Consider the following 19,189-nt stretch of genomic DNA (forward strand, 5'->3'; position numbering starts at 1 on the left):
CCATTTGAATAGAAACGTGCAACATTTATGGAGGAATGTAAATAAAATAATGGTTTCAATAATTTCTTATTATCTTAGCCTAGTTTAACATGCTATAAATTATATCCATGGATTTAAACAGTATAAATTAGGTTTGTGGATTGGAATATCTTCAATGATTTATATAAAATATCATGTTCATTGTGATGTCGGCAATAGATTGATTTATGAGAAATAAACTGGTTTATAGTGACTTTTAAAAAATATATTTAAATGTATAAAAATTTAGAGTCTATTTGGTAGTAATTTTATGAGACGTTTATAACATTTATAACATTTGAAAAATTTTATCATTTAAGTGTTAAAAATACTAAAAATGTTTATTAGAATCCCTATTAAACACACTGTTATTCATCTTACCAATGTGAGAAATATATATGTATATATATATAGCGCAATAAATATCACAATTCTCTAATGCAGACAAAACATTCTTATTGGGGACATCTTATTGTGTAGATATTTTTGGCTTTGGGCTTGATGGGTCATTATGTCTTATAGACATAGTTACCCAATTAGGAGAAATCCACTATTTGATAAACTATTTCCCCTAATTGATGTAAGATGGTACAATGAGAAAACTCGTGAACAATGAGAAAAATGTTTTATAACTCTTTAATTATCATCTTAAATTAACTTGTTAGAAGGTATAAATTGTTTCATACTTTTTAATCATTCTTATAAATCTAACACTATCTCTCTAAACAATTTTTTATTTCGAAAAACAGTAATCTCTAGGAGTTTTCTTGCATTTTCTATTAAAACAAATGTTAAAACCTTTGGCTATGAAAAACAAAGTGGTTTTCTTAATCATAGTTTTATCCACAACTCGAGACAAAAAAAAAAGAAAAAAAATTATTAAAACACTCAAATTGAGATTTTTAGGCATCATCAAAGGTAACTTGATACTTTTTTTTTGTCAAATAAAGATGCCTCGTAAAAAATGAAATAAAATAAATGGGATGAAATGGAGCAAGTCAAGACAAATCATATATGAGAAATTCGTATATCCAACTTATTTATTTTATTTATTTATTAGTATTATTTTTTTTACGTGGATGATAATATGTTTAAATAATCACCCTCATCTTTTCCCACCTAATCGCTATACCTAGTGATAGGTAGGAAGGGGTAACAAATATATACATACATGACATAAACCTTCTCTAATCCATGTTTCATTGTTTTTATACTATGTTCTATTATGATAAGTATACTTATACAATATTAAAACTCATTAATTCAAAAGGAACAAATAAATAAAGAAAAATGTTACATCCAAAATTCTAAAAATATGGTTTAATTATAATATTAAAGGGTTAGCTAATAATTCTATAATTTGAAATATGAATTAATAAACAATGACATAATATTTGTAATAATATATTATTATTTATTTTTATATTTAGAAATTCTAGTTTTATTGTATAGGTAACAAACAAGATATCTTTTTAATATTTATTTATTATTTTATATTAATTAATTTTTTAATAGGAATAGTATTAAACTTTATTTTACAGGTTTCTAATTTAAATGGTCATGCCCTACATAGAAGATAGGAATGGTAACGAGTCAAGTTTTTTCAGCTACCGCTTTGTTTGCCCTAAATAGGATGAGTTTAAAATTTAAATAAACCAATTAGGGGCAAAATTGAGTTTTTTTTTTAAAACTCAGGACGAGTTCAAGGTAGGTTTGAGATTTTTTAAAAAAACCTAGAATAGGTGTGTGTGGGTTTATGTATTGTCTTGTCCTACCCCACCCCATTTTGATTATATATAAAATTAATTTAATTGAATTTTTATTTTTCTATTTTAATATATATATATATATATATATATATATAATAGTGATAATAAAATACTTTTCAATCAAATAAGTTATAAAAAATTTATAATATTTTAATTATTTATAAAATATATTTATTTTAATGTAATTAAAAAATTTTAAAAATATTTTTTTCAAAAAGTTTTCAAAAAATTAAAAAATAAATAGGTCAAGGCCAAGCACGTATGAGAATTTTGTATACCCACCTTGCATTGCTCCGTTTAATTTTTTTTTTTTAATGGATTTGAAATGAGAATTATTTTGACTAAACAAGATAGGGTTTAGACGTGGACGACTTGTCCCAAACCCACCTAATTGTCATCCCTAATAAAATAGGTGCACAGCTTAAAGTAATGCACTTAACTAGAGATGAAGTACCTTCTGTAGCATGTCTATGTTTCTTAAGTTTTCACATTTTCTTTATTTTTTTCACACTTGAAACTTCTAAAAAATCATCTTTAAGTTTTCATTATATAATTTTTGCAACACCCTAAACCTTGAGGCTAGGGGTAACCTTGTTAATTTATCACATTCAACATAAAAGTAAAATATGTAAAAATGACTAAATAGTCAAAAAGGCAAAAGTTATGAGTTGTAACTATTAAATACTAATTCAATTCAAGTTAACCTAATAATTAAAATATAATACATAATTCAAATCAACATGTGTAAACAAAGGCTTCAAAGCCAGACATAAACTAAACTAATAAGAACCCTTCCTATCATTGACATCACTCATTGCCATTTGCATATAGGGTACTTAAAAGGGTTTTCAAAAGTAAAGGTAGTGAACTTTAATGCAATAAGACATATGCTAATAATTGATTTTATAAAAATAAAAGTAACATAACATATAATATAACCTTCCAACATACAAGACAAACAAATTTTATTTTATCAAACTAATGGGACCTTCATAAACAAATTACCCTTCAATTTGAAAAGGACTAACCAATTATATGGAATCATTGGGTTTGTGACTACCCCATTGCCTAGGTTTTTCAATCCTCGTACAATTAGATAGTGATGGTCAACAACACAACCTAACTAGGGCTACTTATTAAAATGCATCACAAAGTAATATTTTTCACAATATAAACTTTTTTTGTATGGTTAAATATTTTCCATTCCTTTTAGAAAGATAACATTCCAAAAAGTACTTACGACTGATAATTTCATAGTTGATGTAAAGGTAAAAGTTGAATTGAGCGACCAAGTTCATAATTTCATATTTGTTTAGGATTCACATAAACAAATAAAATAAATCTCATTAATATGAACTTATTTTAACGTAACAAAATTTTATGTCACAAGTTGTTAATTTATTTTCATAATAATTAATTTATATTCAAGAATGTATTGTTTTCTTTTCATACATTATCCAAATGTATACTGTTATATCAACCAAGTTAATAATAAGAATTTCTTTATTTTTTTCTACATCTAATCTATAAAATATTTGATCATTAATACATATATTCAAAAAATCCAACAAGTAACAAGAATAGAATCCTTAAAAAATTTACCTTAGATTTTACAATGTAGAGAGTAAAAGTAATCAACGGTGAAATCAATCTTAACGTATCTTAGTTCTTCTCTTTTTATCTCTTTGCCAAAATTCACATTTTTTTAGGTGGTATTCCTCTCTTGTAGCCCTTCAACTAGGTTTCAAAAACCATTTTTATAGAAATTAAAGGATGAACTAAAGTTCAATAGAAAAAAGTATAGTAAAAAGACTTGTAAAACAACCTTTCAATATTCCTCAATAGCAATAAACCAAAATTCATTCACAAACATAGATTTTTACCAAAACATACATGTACATCAACAATAACTCATTTTTGACTCACGATATATTTGTCAAGTGACTTCGATGTACATTACCAAATAACACTTCTTCTTTCATAACCTTGGTTCATGTATATTAGCTACTCTCACCTAAGATATACGTTTATACCCCTTTTATATCTACTTATGAATCTTATAAGAGATGTTTTTAGTATTTTGTCATAGGGTATTTTACCCTTCTTCCTTTATGGACTCTCATATATTGTGACATCTCACATCGGATTGGGGGAAAGTTTTTGACGCTATATAAGTATGGACTCCTCATAACCCTGTAAATGCGTTTTAAAGCCGTGAGGGCCTCTTTGGGTTCAAAGCAAACAATATTTATACGATTGGGAGCAGGTCGTTACAAATGGTATCAGAGTCGATCCCCGACTTCAATGCGATGTTTGTTTGACCCTGTAAGGGAGTTTGTTCGTTTAACCCCACAATCCCGTGGGACAATGAGAACGTTGTGTTTACATAGGGGGTGTTTGTGACATCCCATATCGGATAGGGGGGAAAGTTTATGACACTATATAAGTATAGACTCCGCATAACCCTGTAGACGCGTTTTAAAGCCATGATGGTCTGTTTGGGTCAAAAGCGGTCAATATCTACATGATTGGGAGCGAGTTGTTACATATATGGATCATTTCACCCTTATTATTTGTTTTCAAGTCACCCTTTATGGAGCCTTAAAATTGAATTTTTCAGTGTCTTCAACATTGTTTATATTGCTCATGCTGCACATCAAGTTAGTTTCAATAAAACATAATATATCATAACACAACAAAGCATATCTCAACTATGAACAACAATTCTCAACATATCATATTCATGCTCTTCATTCAATCATCTTACATAATCATATCACCCTCACACATGCATAATTCAATACGTTAATTATTTCATAGCTCAACCATTATTCAAGCACTTTGAGTATTATACCAATTGCTAAATCATAACATATGTTTCAACCCCTTTTTAGATGAATTATGAGATGACTTACGAATTTTATATGACTAGATAACACAGAAGGCTAGTTGAATTTTTAACTACACAAAATTACACAAGCAGCTAACTAAGTTGCAAACTCATATACCTATTGGTGTTGCAAAGAATTTCCACTATTAATAACCACCTTTAAGTTACTAGTTTAATGTGTTCATTACCCAACTAATCATTCCACTAATCGAGTCATTAATCTTCATTAAAATATTAAGCAAAGCAATATTAAGCTTTAAATAACTTCAGGTCATTACAAAACCAAAACTAAGTTTTTAATAACTTCATATCATTATAAAAAATGACACATTAATAAGGATTTGTTAGATGGACATTTTAAAGAATATTCTTAAAGTTTAGTTATAAATATACGTTAACCCTTCAATATTTTGTATATTTTGCACTTTGTTCCTCAAATTTATTAAAGAACGATATTTCAATATCATTTATGAATCCTCTATAAATTATAAAAATGATTATTTATTTTATTTTTTTGCATTATAATTCAAACACTTATTCAAACTTGTGTAAAACGAACTTGTATATAACCAACTTTGAATCAATAGTTTTGAAATGAAAATTTTCGCATGTTATTATGAAGCGTGACAATTTTAAACTTAGATAATATGTGTTTTTCTTTGTATCTAGACCTTATTTTTTTACTTTCGACCTTTTTCGTTTATTTCTACCCTTTAACAAGTTTAGGAGTAAAGTAATAACTTTTGAAAAAGTCAAAAAGTAAAGTGTCAGATTTTAAATGTGATGGAACCTAGTATCAACGATGTCAAACATTGATGGTTAAAATATATATAACTTTAAAGCTATATTTTTATATTTTTTTTTGTGAAATTAAAATTTTCCTTAATATATATTTTTTTTCCAACGCTAAAAGATGAGGAAGAAAATTTCAAAATTCAACGTTTTTAAATGCCTCAAATTTATTTTTATGGAATTAAAAAATAATTAAAAATTGAAAATGAGGACAACCCCACACAACCCTAGGTAAAATAGAGCCTTGAGTAAAATAGAAGCATATGATTGTCTTTTTTTTTTTTTTTTTTACTTATTTTTCATTTTTGATATTCGATACCAATTAAACCTAATTCGAATGTAGTACGATATACCAGATGAACTGGTTCCAATACCAGAATCAGATTTGATATTTCTTCGATCCAATTCCCAGCCACTGTAAGAAATCCGCAGTCCGCACGTAGTTTTCGCCGCTTACTCCCTACGTGGCAACACTCTGGGCTTAAACCCTGAGAAAAATAGGGAGATCTGCTATACAAATCGCTGATAAAACAACTCTCCGCCTGCTTCATACATCGAGGTTTTTGAGGAGGACGGAGAGAGATGGGAGAACACAAGAGACACCAGATGATGCAGAACCTATTCGGCGATCAATCAGAAGAGGAAGAAGAAGAGATCGATTCTGAGCACGAGTCCAACCCCCAACCTGGCTACATCTCTGTTCGATCTCCCCCCTTGTTTTTATATATTTATTTTATTAATTTTGAAATAAAACGCTGTTCCTTAACGTGGGGCTGTGACTGCACTCGTATACATTTGGGATTTTTTAGATACGGTTTTTTGATTGATAAAGGCATGTTTTTTTGATGATATTTGGGTATATACGATATGGGATTGTCGAATTGTTGTGTTCTTTGGTCTGGTGATGTCGTGTTGGTTGATAATTTTGAGAGGGGTTTGCTGAATTTTGCCTTAGAAATCCGAATTAGGTCGTGTTTAAGTGGATTTTAGTTGCAGTGGCCTGTTTGGTTACCGAGAACATGGAGGAAAAGCAAAGCTAGTGAAATGTTGGGTTGTGGTTTTGTTTTCTTTTCCTTTGGGTAGAATTTGACAACCCTAATGAACTGACTGTGAAGGTGGCTGATTGGGAAGGGATGGGGGAAGGATTCGTATGGTTTGTTGAGTTTTGAAAATAGAGTTTCACTTGCTCGAGTTAATAGTAGTATTAAGATTGGTTGAATACAGGTCTACATTTTCTAGGCTCGGGAAGAAGAAAAAAGTGTTGAACATTAAAAATTTTGGTTCTTTTATTCTCTTGCATTTTTGCAGTAACCAACCAAAATTCGAGGTTGCATCACCGTCGTGGAGTGAGGTTAGTTTAGTTGTATAAGTACTCTGGTTGGACTAGTAAGCAGTTAGCATGTGGTCTGTTCTGATTGAAAACATCATGCTTCATCCATGCTCACTGGATTTATCTTGCACCCTAGACAATCTCACAGGTCCTCAAAAGATCAGGTATAAACTGGGGAGGCAGGATAGTCTTGGGAAGTTGGAATGGAAATGTGGTGGTATTCCCTGCCTTTGACTAGTCTGATTTGATTTTTAAAATGGTTTCTTCCATGAGAAATCCATAACCTCTATTTGTTAAACCCGACCATCTCCTGCATGGGGACAGAGGAAAAAAGAGGGGTGGGGAAGGGAGGAGAAGGCGGGGGGGTTGTTGGTTGCAGCTTGGTTTCTTTTCTAAAGTGCAAGTTCTATTTTTCTTATCTTCATTAGTTGGCCTATGTCATCTAAACCTCTGTAACCATGAACTCGATTCCTCCCCTCCAGGAGGGAAGATGAGTTGTTGATTCTTATGTGTATCATAGTGTGCAGAAAAAATGTACATATTACAGCTGAGCAGAATAAATGCCAAAAGAGGTTTCAATTTTGTGCTGTTTTGTAACTAAGTAATCTGTGTTCTCAGTTATATACTGATATTGGGTGGGTGAGTTACTTTAACAGTTAATTAAATAGTCAAGCTGCATTATCATCTAACCACATGTTGATTTGATATGTCACGGTCAATGTTTTTGGCATGAGGAATTTGCAAATATGTATGTATGCATTTGTTTGGATTATTGCACAATTTCTTTGAGCACATTAAGGGGTGTGTTTTGGCATGGTAAAATTCTTATACAATTGGGTTTACATGACTACATTATTGCTCTTTGATATCCTGTTTGATGGTCCTAATATAATGATTTCTTTAGGGTTATATATTTCATTTAGAATGCTTTTTTAGTTTTTTTTATTTTTTTGGTCTTTTATCTATGCATGAATTAACTGCTGAAAGTTTGATCATTGTGTGCAGTGCTATTTGGCAATACTAATATCATCTTCTTTGTGACTGTTCTATATCCAGGATGAAGGAGAGGGAGGACCAGAGCCTGAGGGTGAAGGTGAAATAGAGGGGCAAGGGGAGGCAGAGGTGGAGAGTGAGGGTGAATTACGTGATGTAGACCCTGATCCTGGAGAGAGTGAGGCTGAAAGAGATCAAAGTTCTGAGGACGTAGAAGTTGGTGATCAAAGGGAGGAGAGTGAAGGAAGAGAAACTGGAAGTGATGAAAAAGAAGGATATGGTCAAAGGGTAGTAACAAGCAGGCGACGCGATGTTATTGAGAGTGGATCAGAGAGGTCTGAGGAGAACCATTATGCTGACCATGAAGATGAGGAAGTGGATCAGGCTAGAAGTCCTAGGTAATTGTCTCTTTCTCTATCCCTCTGTGGCTACTAGAATGACAAATAATGTTTTCAACTATAAAGTTCCAAGGTTGCCTTTATACAAATCCACATATGCTCATGCTTTGGTCTGCTTGTGATCCAAAAAATCTTTCTTGGTCTGATATACCTCACCAGATAATCTTGTAAAAGAGATTGGCATCTTCTACCTCACTCCATTTACATTTTATGAGAATGATCAGTATTTAGCTCAGTAAGTGTGTGTTTGATACCAAAATGGTATTATACTCGTGTATGGAACTCAATATAGCGATCCTTATTCGAGTTGAATTCTGTATTCCCAGATGAAGGAATATGTGGGTTCCTTTATCTTTGTTGGATTTCAATTTCTGAAATATGCTGGCTGTAGGTGACCAATTAAAAAATTGCAATTTTTTTAGGATATCTCTATCTTAATTGGTGCTTGCTTTGGTTTTTTCTGTGTATACTGCTTGTATATGTTGGATGGGCCTCCCTTTTTTTGGTCGTCTATCAAAAAAAAAAAGGTGACCAATTCACAAACAGTGTATTATTACATTTCAAAATTTAAAATGACTCTTATCTGGATGCTTGTTTAACAGTAGATCACCTGGAGAGGAGAAGGATCAGACTCACAATTCTCACTCTGTTGCTGAGATTCGTGATGTATTTGGTGAGTCTGATGATGAAGAAGCAGCAGAATATGCAGTTGATAATGATATTGAGCAGAATTCCATTGTGAGTAAGAACTGTTTAAATGCAAAATACTTAGATATTTGTATTTCCTGATGCTGTGCAGCATGCTTATAATTCATTCACTGTCATAATGAAGATAAAATTGCCACTTTCCTGCCTCAGAGATCCCCCATGGAAGAAGAAGGGAGCTATGAGAAAAACCTGAGACCAGAGGATATACTCCCTGATGAAGATGCTCAATATGGGTCAGAAGAGGAGAATGTTGAGATTAAATCTAAAGAGAAGCCTGTTGGGCCTCCTTTGGTGCTAGAGGTTCCACTACGGCGGCCTCCAGCTCACCCAGATAAGGTTTTCTCTTACCCTTTCTTCTACACAATGCTGTAACATCTTAGAAATTATCATTTCTTACAATGGATATGGTCCTTGAACATCACATAAATGAAACCAATTCCATTTTAACAGAGTATTCCAAATGGAGGAATTTTATTCTTTTATCATCATGTAAGATGTGGTTATTTGTTCCTATTAACTCAAAATTTGGGTCATTTCAGTGGTAAAGGGATGGGAAGGATTTGTGGGAGGTTCCAGGTTCAACTCCCAATGGGGACAAAAATTTACCTATCAAAAAAAAAAAAATTGGGTCATTTCAGATTTCAAGAAGGATCTCACTTGCACATCTTGTTTGTGTGTGTGCGTGCTATTTGTTTCTAGTTAACACAAAATGTGAGTGTTGTTTTAGATCCAAGAAGGATCTCACTTGCATAACTTATTTATATGTGTGTGCGCGTGTGCATTTGTGTGAGGTGGGGAGGTGTTGGGGGGGTGGTTTGTGTAGATATATGGGCATGTGCATATATAAATGTTTTTATGTATCTATGTATGTATTTTTGTATTTAAGTAAGCTTACGTGTGGGTGTGTTTGTATTTGTTTGTGTGTGTGCAATGTGCATGTTCATGTGTGTGTCTTTGGGCTTTTTTTAGTGGTTAGCTTTTTAGTAGAAGTTTGAGTGGATGCAGTGTTTAAGTTCTCTACCATCTATGCATGGTTTAATCATCATATTTTCTTGGAGGAACCTTTTCATGTGATTATTAATTTGCTTGATGTTTTAATGCTAATAGTGCCTTCAGATCATCTGATACTTGTGAAAGTCTATCAATTTATCTGTCTTGAGCTGTGGCAAAATTTTAATATTCAATAGTACTTTGTTACAGATGAACATGATAAAAGTTTCTAATATAATGGGCATTGAACCAAAGCCATTTGACCCTAAAACGTACGTAGAAGAGGACACATTTGTGACAGATGAATCTGGATCCAAGAAACGCATACGCTTGGAGAACAACATTGTCCGCTGGAGGAATGTTAAAAATCCAGATGGCACAACATCTGTAAGTGAATACATTTTATTTTACATGCCAGAATTATCTTCAATATGTAGGTACATGTATGTGTGAATGCATAGTTACACCCACACCCACACCCACACATATGTTGCATGTGTTTTTCCATGAGATAGACCAAATGGATGCATATGAGATTTTTTTCTTTGATTTTTTGCCTTTTTTGGTGGATTCAAATGTGTCATGATTCCATGTTTCTAAAAAATTATGCTACATTGTATTATGATGCATGAGCTGTTGACTTTGATTCTATGCTTATATGCTCAAAACTCACAGAAACATGACGCAGTATATAATGGTTTTACTTGGTTGTGTTTCTAAACATAAATTGCTATTATATTAGGCTTATTTTTATCCTATGCTGTCAAGTATCATTTTTTATAAGAAAAAGGGTAAAACTGAATATGTTGGAAGTAATGAAGTACCAAAAGTTTACTTTTTTTTTTTTTGGATAAATAAAGAAGAATATATAGATATGAGGCGCCACAAGAAATACCAAAAGTCTATCGAACCTACATAAATCCTAAAGGCAAAAAGCTCGGAAATCTAAAAGGAAAAAAAAATGATTATGAGGTTCCCTGTGAAACTAGGTTTTTTTTTTCTCTTGCTAGCATAATGTTCTTTAATTTTGAGATTGAAAACTTTTGATTTTGAAGAATCTTGTATTTGTTCCTTATATTTACTTCAAAGAACCCAACGAGGAACTGATCTCAATATAACTGTACTATTCCCATAAATCAAGATGGCTTGATTTATGGGCTCATAGCCCATGATATACTTGTGGCACTGTCGTACTGGAGGTTTCAAGGTCAGTGCCCTCTGTGCTCTTTTGACAAGTTGGTAGGTGATTTTCTATGTGTACAGTATTCCTGTGCCTTACCTTCAAGCCTTGATAAAATCCTCATGAACCAGATGAAAAAGTTAGTATAGTGCCAGAAGTACCTTGAGGCCAACTTAAAATAACATGTTGCTTAAGGTTTTATGTACCCATTAATTCAGTTGTTGGTAGAATGAGAACTCAAGGACCTGATAATTTGTACATTGATGAAGTTGAATTTTGAGCTCAGGACTTGCTGTTTGTACATTATGGTTCTTGAGCCTGCTATATTTAACATAGTTTTTCCTCTTGGCATTGAGCTTTCATACTTTCTGTTGTTTTATTTCTATAAGTGAGTTGGGCTCCACGTTTGCTTTTGAACTGCTTCTATTTGGTGATTCTAGAGCCTACTACTATCTTTAACTTTATTTTCTTAGTGGCATTGGGCTTTCTTTTTTGTTTTTCACCTTTAAATGCCAAAATTGTTCTAACCCTAGCAGCTGTAAACAAGGACACTTTTTATGCTTCACGTTTTTAATAGTCTTACACACACACACACACACACACACACACACACATATATATATATATATATATATATATCTTCCAAAGGTGTATGTAACATTTTGTTTGGATTTGTAGTATGAGAGCAATGCGCGTTTTGTGAGATGGTCGGATGGCAGTTTACAGCTATTGATTGGGAATGAAGTTCTTGACATATCAGTGCAAGATGCCCAGCATGACCAATCGCACCTTTTTCTTAGACATGGAAAGGTGACTTCTTTATCTTTTTGAGCTGAGTGATTCAGAATTTATGTGTATATGATGCACAAACACACCAACTAACGCACATACATGCATACATATACATAAATAGATGTGTGCACATGTGTGTGTGCATGTATTTTACTTCTAAGAGAATTATTTAGGCATTCTTATTATGACTGGCCAAGTTACAAAATATTTGGGTTTGAGGAAAGGCTTAGTTTAAGACAGGCTGTATATGTGTCACAATAGCCTGTCTTTGGTGAACAGGCTATTGCGATAAGCGTGTGTGTGTGTGGGTATTTTACTTCTAAGAGAACTATTTAGGCATTTTTATTATGATTGACCAAGCTGCAAAATATATGGGTTCAAGGAAAGCTGGTTGCTTATTAAAAAAAAGGTTCAAGGAAAGGTTTAGTGAACCAGGCTATTGCAATACATACATAGCCTGTCTTTTGTAACTGTTACAGGAAACATCTTCAACAAAGTGCTTGCCTGCATGCTTTAGGGTTTTAGAATTTTTTTCCCCTTTAAATAGGCCTTTTTTCCTGTATGATTCTAATTTAATGTCAAAGGTTGGAAGTTTATTGCTTTTCATATTCTTGGTTTCTTTTCCTTTTTTTTTTTTTTTCTTTTTTCTTTTCTCTTTTTTTGTCTGCTATTCTTTCTCTCTTTCATTAGAAACAGAGGAAAATTTTATTGAATACAAAGAAGCAAAATAGAGAGGACAGGGAGATGTTTCCAATTAATCAAATAACGTTTCGTGTAAAAACTACCTTCCAAGAGAAACCATACAAGGGTGAGTATAAGAGGATAACAAAAAGCCTCAAAGTGTCTATTCTAATTATGGAGGGTAAAAATGATTTTCAAAAGCTATAGGGATTGTAATGCTTATCTTAGCCGAAAGACAGAGAAAAGAAAAAAAAGAAAAAAGAAGATCAAAAGCAAGAAAAAAAAGGAAAAAGAACCTTTCTCTAGGTTTAGTTGATCTAAAATCCATTAATACCCCAACTATCTCCAAGAACAATCAAAAGCCTTCATCAAATGGTTCTACTTCCTAGGGCTCCAAGTTGGAGCCCTCACCCAGTTAATAATAGAAACATTTCTCCTCCATCCTGTAGCACCCCTCTGCTACTTGGATAGATGGGTTTTTTTCTTTGGTTTCTATTAAGCTGCGTCTGGTACTATGGGATAAGAATCATAGGGATCTAGGATTCTGCTAAACCAGATGCTGGATGCAAAGATAAGCTTCTAGTTTGAGCCCAATTATTTCTGTGATTCAGGATCTACTCTGTCACCAAAATACCTTGTACGCATGTGAGACAAGGATTCCTTCATTTGTGGCCATTTTGATCACAGTGCAAAAACATTTGCCGTTCAGGATATTGGATCCTAGTGGTATGCCATACTAAACAGGAAATTCATGCTTTTGGGGTTCAATTCCATTATGAAGTGTCTGTCTCATTTATCAAGTGCAGGTATGGTGCTTCCGAAACTCCTGTGAGATCATCTCCTTGTGGGGCCTCTGCTTCTATTATTATTATTATTAGTAATTTTATTTTTATTGTTAGTAGAACAATGCAGAACTTTCTATATGTCCTTTTGCTAGAGTGACATTCATGGAGAATTTGTCCTTGATGTCCTTTATGCCAATCATGCAGGGAATTCTCCAATCACAAGGGAGAATTTTGAGAAAGATGAGATTTATGCCCTCGTCTTTGTCATCGAATTCTCACAGGTTGTTAACAGCTCTTGTTGATTCACGACATAAAAAGGTTTATAAGGTTAAGAACTGCATCACAGACATTGATCCTGAGAGGGAAAAGGAGGAAAAAGAAAAGGTAGTACTTAAAAAATTAATGTCGTGTGATTCATATTGAGCTTTATGGATTTCCAACTTTCATTTTTTTTGGGTTGTCCTTTTGTAGGCTGTGAGTCAAACAATCAGAGCTAATCAACTTCTTAACCGAAAGCGGGAGAAGGTGAATCGAAAGTATACACAAACAGTGGACAGGGGGCGCCAACTGTCCCCTGGATTCTTGGAGGAAGCACTGGATGAGGTCTGCGCTTTCCATCTGCTTTCTCTATAACATTTATCCTCTTTTTTTTTTTCCCTTTCTATTCTTGTCTTGCTTGAAAAATACTGGATATTTTTGTTATCTGTAATGTTTATTTCGTATCCTGCCCTCTAATATCATAATTAAGTGTAAAAATAGTTATCTCAACATGCTAAAATTGTCAAAGGGTCAGGTTTCTTCTGTTTCGTTTTGTGTTGCTGCTTTTGGTTGAGAAGAAAATTTCATGGACTTGTAGTGAAGCCAATAGTCTTCATTTTATGGTATTGTATGTAATAGACATGGACAAAAGCACTCGGAATGGGTTCTCCAGAAACTTTAATTGGGCTTCTTCTTTCTCCACTGCTCATCAGGATGACGAGCCGGATTATCATGATTCTCGCCGCCATCGTCGTCGGTTTGAGGATGATCTTGAAATGGATACTCGAGCTGAAAAACGTATTTTTAATGTGAAGAAGGTATAATAACTCAATGTCAATGAATAAATAACAATGTTTTCATGTGATTTGCATGTTCTCTTGCTAATAAAAGGAAGGCCCTTTTTTGTATTATTTCTTGCAGGGACATAAAGACATTCCTCGCAAATCATCCTTATCGGCTATTAAATCATCTAGGCGTCCAGTGGATTTCTCTGACAGTGAGAGAGAGGAGTCTGAGTATGAAAGCGATGGGGAGGAAGATGAGAGGTCTTTCTCCCGGAAGAGGGCAGAGGAACCAGAGGAGGAATATGCTGAAGAGGATGAAGAGGAAGATGAACGTGATGAAGAAGAGGCTGAAGCGAATGAAGAATCAGAGGAGGAGGTTGAGGTATGCAGATTTGCTTCCAAACTTTTCATAGTATGTGCTTTAGCATAGGCTGCCTCAGGTATCACAGAGGTCAGTCTGGATAGCATTCCACAAAGTTTCATAAGTGGGGCAAGGAAAATTTGATAATTTATTGAAAACAAATTATATAATTCTTCAAAGCCTTTGTACACCCCTCATTTTATACTTTGGCTTCCTTGCAATAATGATTTTGGTAGTTTAGAATTGCTTTGTATCTCTTCAGGTCAGAAAATGTTTCAGAATCCTAGCTGTTCTAGAATGTTGGCTGTTGTGATCTTCCCCATGGACAATAGCTTGAGATAACCAAGATGACTGTTATCATCAAGTGTTTCAGTAATTACTCATAATTGATTAGGAAAAAGAAGAGTTTAGGAACTAAAAAAGCACCAGAGTAGTGCAAAATGTTAAAAGATGGTATAGTAGATATATTTGTTCTTTTCATACAGCACAGTAGAATGATAACTGCTAAGGTATTCAGGTAGTTGTTTTAGCTTTATTTTAATAGAAATTCCATTATTTTGTTGTTTTAAATCATTAAGTGAGCTGACATTTTTGTTGGAGTGGCATTCGGCCACCTCCTTACAACTTGTGGTATGAACCTGTGATGCCTCTACTGATTAGTGGCACAGATTGAAGTTAACATGCATTATGCATGATATATTGTAGTGGCTAATGGGGCAGTGTTATCTTCTGCAGATCAACATTACATTCATTGTGCATGATATATTCTAGTGGCTGAGGGTCTGGATTTGCTTCCAGGGCCTGGCTCCTCATGAGCACAACTGGTAGATGCTCTCACTCACATGTGAGAGGTCTCAGGTTGTAGTCCTGGGCTTACCCAAGACATGATTTTAGAGGGGAGAGGTTGTGTATCCATGGTTTTCCTTGGTCCTGCAAAGCAAGACTTGTGGGTTTCTGTATTATTAAAAAAACCCTACCTTCTGGGTCCTGTTGAAGAGAGCTCCTACAATGATTTAATGATGTGGTGATGTTAACATTGTTACATCCACAGAGATATAATGGAAGCTGAAAAAAGGACTATTCTGGATGGTTATGATAATGCTAAATCCTAAAAACAAAATCTGTGCACCAGATGGTTTCAACCACTCAGTTCATTTTCTTATGAAATCCTATGATAATTTTGTTGGTGGAGGTTTTTAGGGTTGTGGTAGAGTTATTCACTGTGGTTTGATTTTTCCATTTGTGGGTATTGTTCATTTGTGCTGTTTTACATTGATAAAATAGTCTATATATGAATTGAGAATATTTGTTCAACCATCATATTATGGTTAACAAATTGCGTTTTGGAATTTCTTGCAGGAACCAAAGCAAAAGGGTAAGGAGTATGCCAAGCGCAAGGGAATTGAATCAGATGAGGACTCTCCTCCAAGAAAGACTGCTAGCCACCGGAGAATGGCATTTGTTTATGAAAGTGATGAGGAGTAAAAACTTGCTTCAGAAGCTTACAGTATAAGTGAGTATTTTCACTTACATCTATAGAAAGTGATTGTTAATAAGACTTGGTCTATCTTGTTACAGCAGTTGAACAGTTTTAGATACAGACTACAGTACTGAATGTTCCTTTCTGGGACAGTATGAACACATGCATACATGCTTTGTTAGCTTGTATGTGCATATAAGGACATGGTTTTTCATTTGAATTTGAATTAATTTCCTTGCGGAAGTTTCAAAGTTTTAGGTGTGTACGAGTTAAAATCTAGGGTGATCAATTCTCATTTTATTGGTTAATTTCAGCCTTAAGGAATACTTGGTCACAAACTTTGAGTAGAGATAGCAGGAAAAAAAAGGAAGTGTGGATGGGGTCATTTTGAACTGCCCTTACCATCCTTCACACTCCCTATAGGCATTCCTTAAATAATGGACTCCAATTAGAAGGGGATTTGTATTTTTGATGATGATCCTCCTGACGTATAGTTATCAAGACCATTCTTGTTATTTGCATTGTAGTTATTATGTCCTTAAGAAATTTATGCCAAGAAAGCATCTTTTCGATGTATTAACTGGCTGTTTTAGCCTGAAGATATTGTATTAGGATATTAGTTAATTCTGTAACAAATTTCGACAGATATACAGAGGTCTGAGGTTTGGTCTTTATTCTAGTGTCCATGTTTTGTTTATAGTTGCCTGATTAAGATCACAAGGAAATTCCAATTGCCCTTTTTGTCCCCTTCAATTCTATTGGAAACCAGATTTGGTGAACTTGGTTTGTTTCTACCTGCTATTATTTTAAAAAATGAAAATAGAATCGCACTCTTGGACTGCGGTATTAATTGTATGCTTAAAAGGAATTACAGCCAACTCCCTACGGTTTCGTTGTTTGCTAAGATCTGAAGTTACATTGGAGTATACATATCTATTTTGGTTGGCATTGCATTTTCTAATTACGGTCTTTGTCTGACCCAAAAATAGGATTCCAAACAAAGCCTTATCCTGTATTGTTGTAAGTAATTCTGGAAATAAAATTACTTGTTAATGTGTATTCATTTAGCATCATATGTTTGTATGACAGTTCAAATACAATTCACATCATAGAAAAAGCCAAAAAGGTCAGACTCATGACTTGTTTTTTCTAAATTTCCTGTCATTTAATTCTTGATCAGTACAATGCATAACATTGTCTCATGGTGACAGCCCTTTAGGATATGGTTTCACTATGTTTTAGCACTTGTGTGGCCTGATATTTTCAGATTATATCATATGGTGTGTGGCATTGTATTGATCATGTCTTTAGCCCTGTGCTAAGACTTACCATGAACTTTTCCACCAGAATGCAATTAATTCCATCATGGGCTACATGAAGATGGGCAGGCTGAGAATTTTTCTGGTTTTTTTGTTGTGATCTATTGTGTGAATGCTGTGGTTAGCAAGAAAACGATGAAGATGGTGGGGTCATACTTGAATCAAATGTTTGGCATGGGCAATGGGTTAGGATATAATTCTTTTGGAAACCAGAGTCTTGGAGCCTGTTTGGAAGCTGTTTTATAAAACTGGCTTATGTTCTTAAAAACAGAAAATTGTTTCTGCTTTCTAGACTGACGATTCAGATGACAAGTATTTTTGATTGAAAACAAAACACTACAAATAAAATTTATTTTCAGTAAATATGTAGAAGCATAAAAAATAAGTTGAGAAGATTTTAAGTTATTAAATAAACTTTTATTTTAGAAAATATTAGTGAATTATTTTGAATAAGTTCCAAACAGACCCTTCTAATACGATTTTTGTAGTTACAGGCTCTGCTAATTTTGGAGAACTGTTTATAGTTGGGGTTCTAATATAATTAAAGAAAATAAAGAAAATAAAGGAGAGAGAGAATAGTTGGGGTTCGAAATTCCATTTATACTGGAATTTTCCCCTCATCCACCATCCTCTTCACAAACAACCACGCCATTCCCCATGGAGATGAAGAAGTCATCTCCGCCATCAACCCCTGCCACTTTATTACCGTAACTGGTGGCCGTTTGGCACGACTCAAAAGGACCCCTTCATAACATATATAATTCAGAGTTTTGACCAAAAATAACTCATTAAAAAAAAAATATCCACAAACTAAAATTGATTACAAAATAATACCCAATTTAGTGCATTCATCACGTAGACATTCACGTCATAAAATCGTAATTGATAACTATAGTTTATTATTATTATTTTTAAAAATAATCAAAACTGTAGTTATCAACTACGACTTTAACTTTTAAGCTTAAAAATGTAGTTGGTGATTACACCTTTGACCATTTAAGAAAAAAATTTAAAACCGTAGTCACTAATTACAGTTTTAAACTTAAAGAGTTAAAGTTGATTTTGAATTTGATTCTAAAGTCATAATCACTCACTGAGATTTTTACTTTAAATTTTTTTATATATTAAAATTCATGTTGTTTCATTTTAAATATTTAAATTTATTTATTTTTAAATAAATTGGTTTTACTTAATTTTTTTATATATATACATATATATATAAATTTGTGTTGTTTCATGTGAAATGTTTTACTTCATTTTTTAAAATAAATTTAGTATACTATTTTTATTTTATTTTTACTAAAGATATGTAAAGATACGTAAGTGGTTAATAAAATTATGTGATTAATTAAAAAAAATAATATATGAAATAAATAATTGGTATTTTTAATTTGATAAAAAATTATTTTTGTTTAATTTTATTCAAACAATTGGCATTATATTTAATATAAATTATAAATAGTTAATTATATTTAAATATTATTAGCCCAAGGGTTCTCCTAATTAGGTTTTGATGATAACAAACCATGGTTAAGTTACTAATTGGTTTGAATTGTAAAGAATCTCAGGTATTAATTTGAAAATTCATCAAAGAACCTAATTGATACAAGTTCAAGATGTTTGGAAGACTTTTAATCATAGGAAACAAATGTAAGATGAA

The 19,189-nt window shown here is 32.9% G+C and overlaps 1 protein-coding gene across 2 annotated transcripts; it reads left to right on the plus strand.

Moving 5' to 3' along the window:
- The first annotated feature begins 5,599 nt into the window (after positions 1–5,599).
- Positions 5,600–16,461, plus strand: LOC100248444 (protein LEO1 homolog). 2 transcript variants are annotated; one of them, XM_002280939.5, is made up of 11 exons: positions 5,600–6,168; positions 7,856–8,190; positions 8,793–8,928; positions 9,049–9,234; positions 10,099–10,275; positions 11,747–11,878; positions 13,531–13,710; positions 13,798–13,929; positions 14,298–14,402; positions 14,506–14,751; positions 16,090–16,461. In XM_002280939.5, exons 1-11 carry the CDS (start codon positions 6,052–6,054, stop codon positions 16,213–16,215), a joined length of 1,872 nt encoding a protein of 623 aa, XP_002280975.2. In that variant the 5' UTR covers positions 5,600–6,051; the 3' UTR covers positions 16,216–16,461. The 2 variants fall into 2 exon arrangements, with proteins under 2 accessions (XP_002280975.2, XP_010663257.1); XM_010664955.3 differs by having other exon boundaries at positions 5,714–6,168; positions 8,796–8,928.
- Positions 16,462–19,189: the final 2,728 nt, after the last annotated feature.

The sequence above is a fragment of the Vitis vinifera genome, chromosome 17 (assembly GCF_030704535.1).
Source record: "Vitis vinifera cultivar Pinot Noir 40024 chromosome 17, ASM3070453v1".
NCBI lineage: Eukaryota > Viridiplantae > Streptophyta > Magnoliopsida > Vitales > Vitaceae > Vitis > Vitis vinifera.

Excerpts from the sequence above, each read along its gene's own strand:
- LOC100248444 (XM_002280939.5), top strand. The coding sequence starts at position 6,052 with ATGGGAGAACACAAGAGACACCAGATGATGCAGAACCTATTCGGCGAT. Across the intron at positions 9,235-10,098 it reads CTCCAGCTCACCCAGATAAG|ATGAACATGATAAAAGTTTC; the intron begins GTTTTCTCTTAC and ends ACTTTGTTACAG. Across the intron at positions 14,752-16,089 it reads AATCAGAGGAGGAGGTTGAG|GAACCAAAGCAAAAGGGTAA; the intron begins GTATGCAGATTT and ends AATTTCTTGCAG.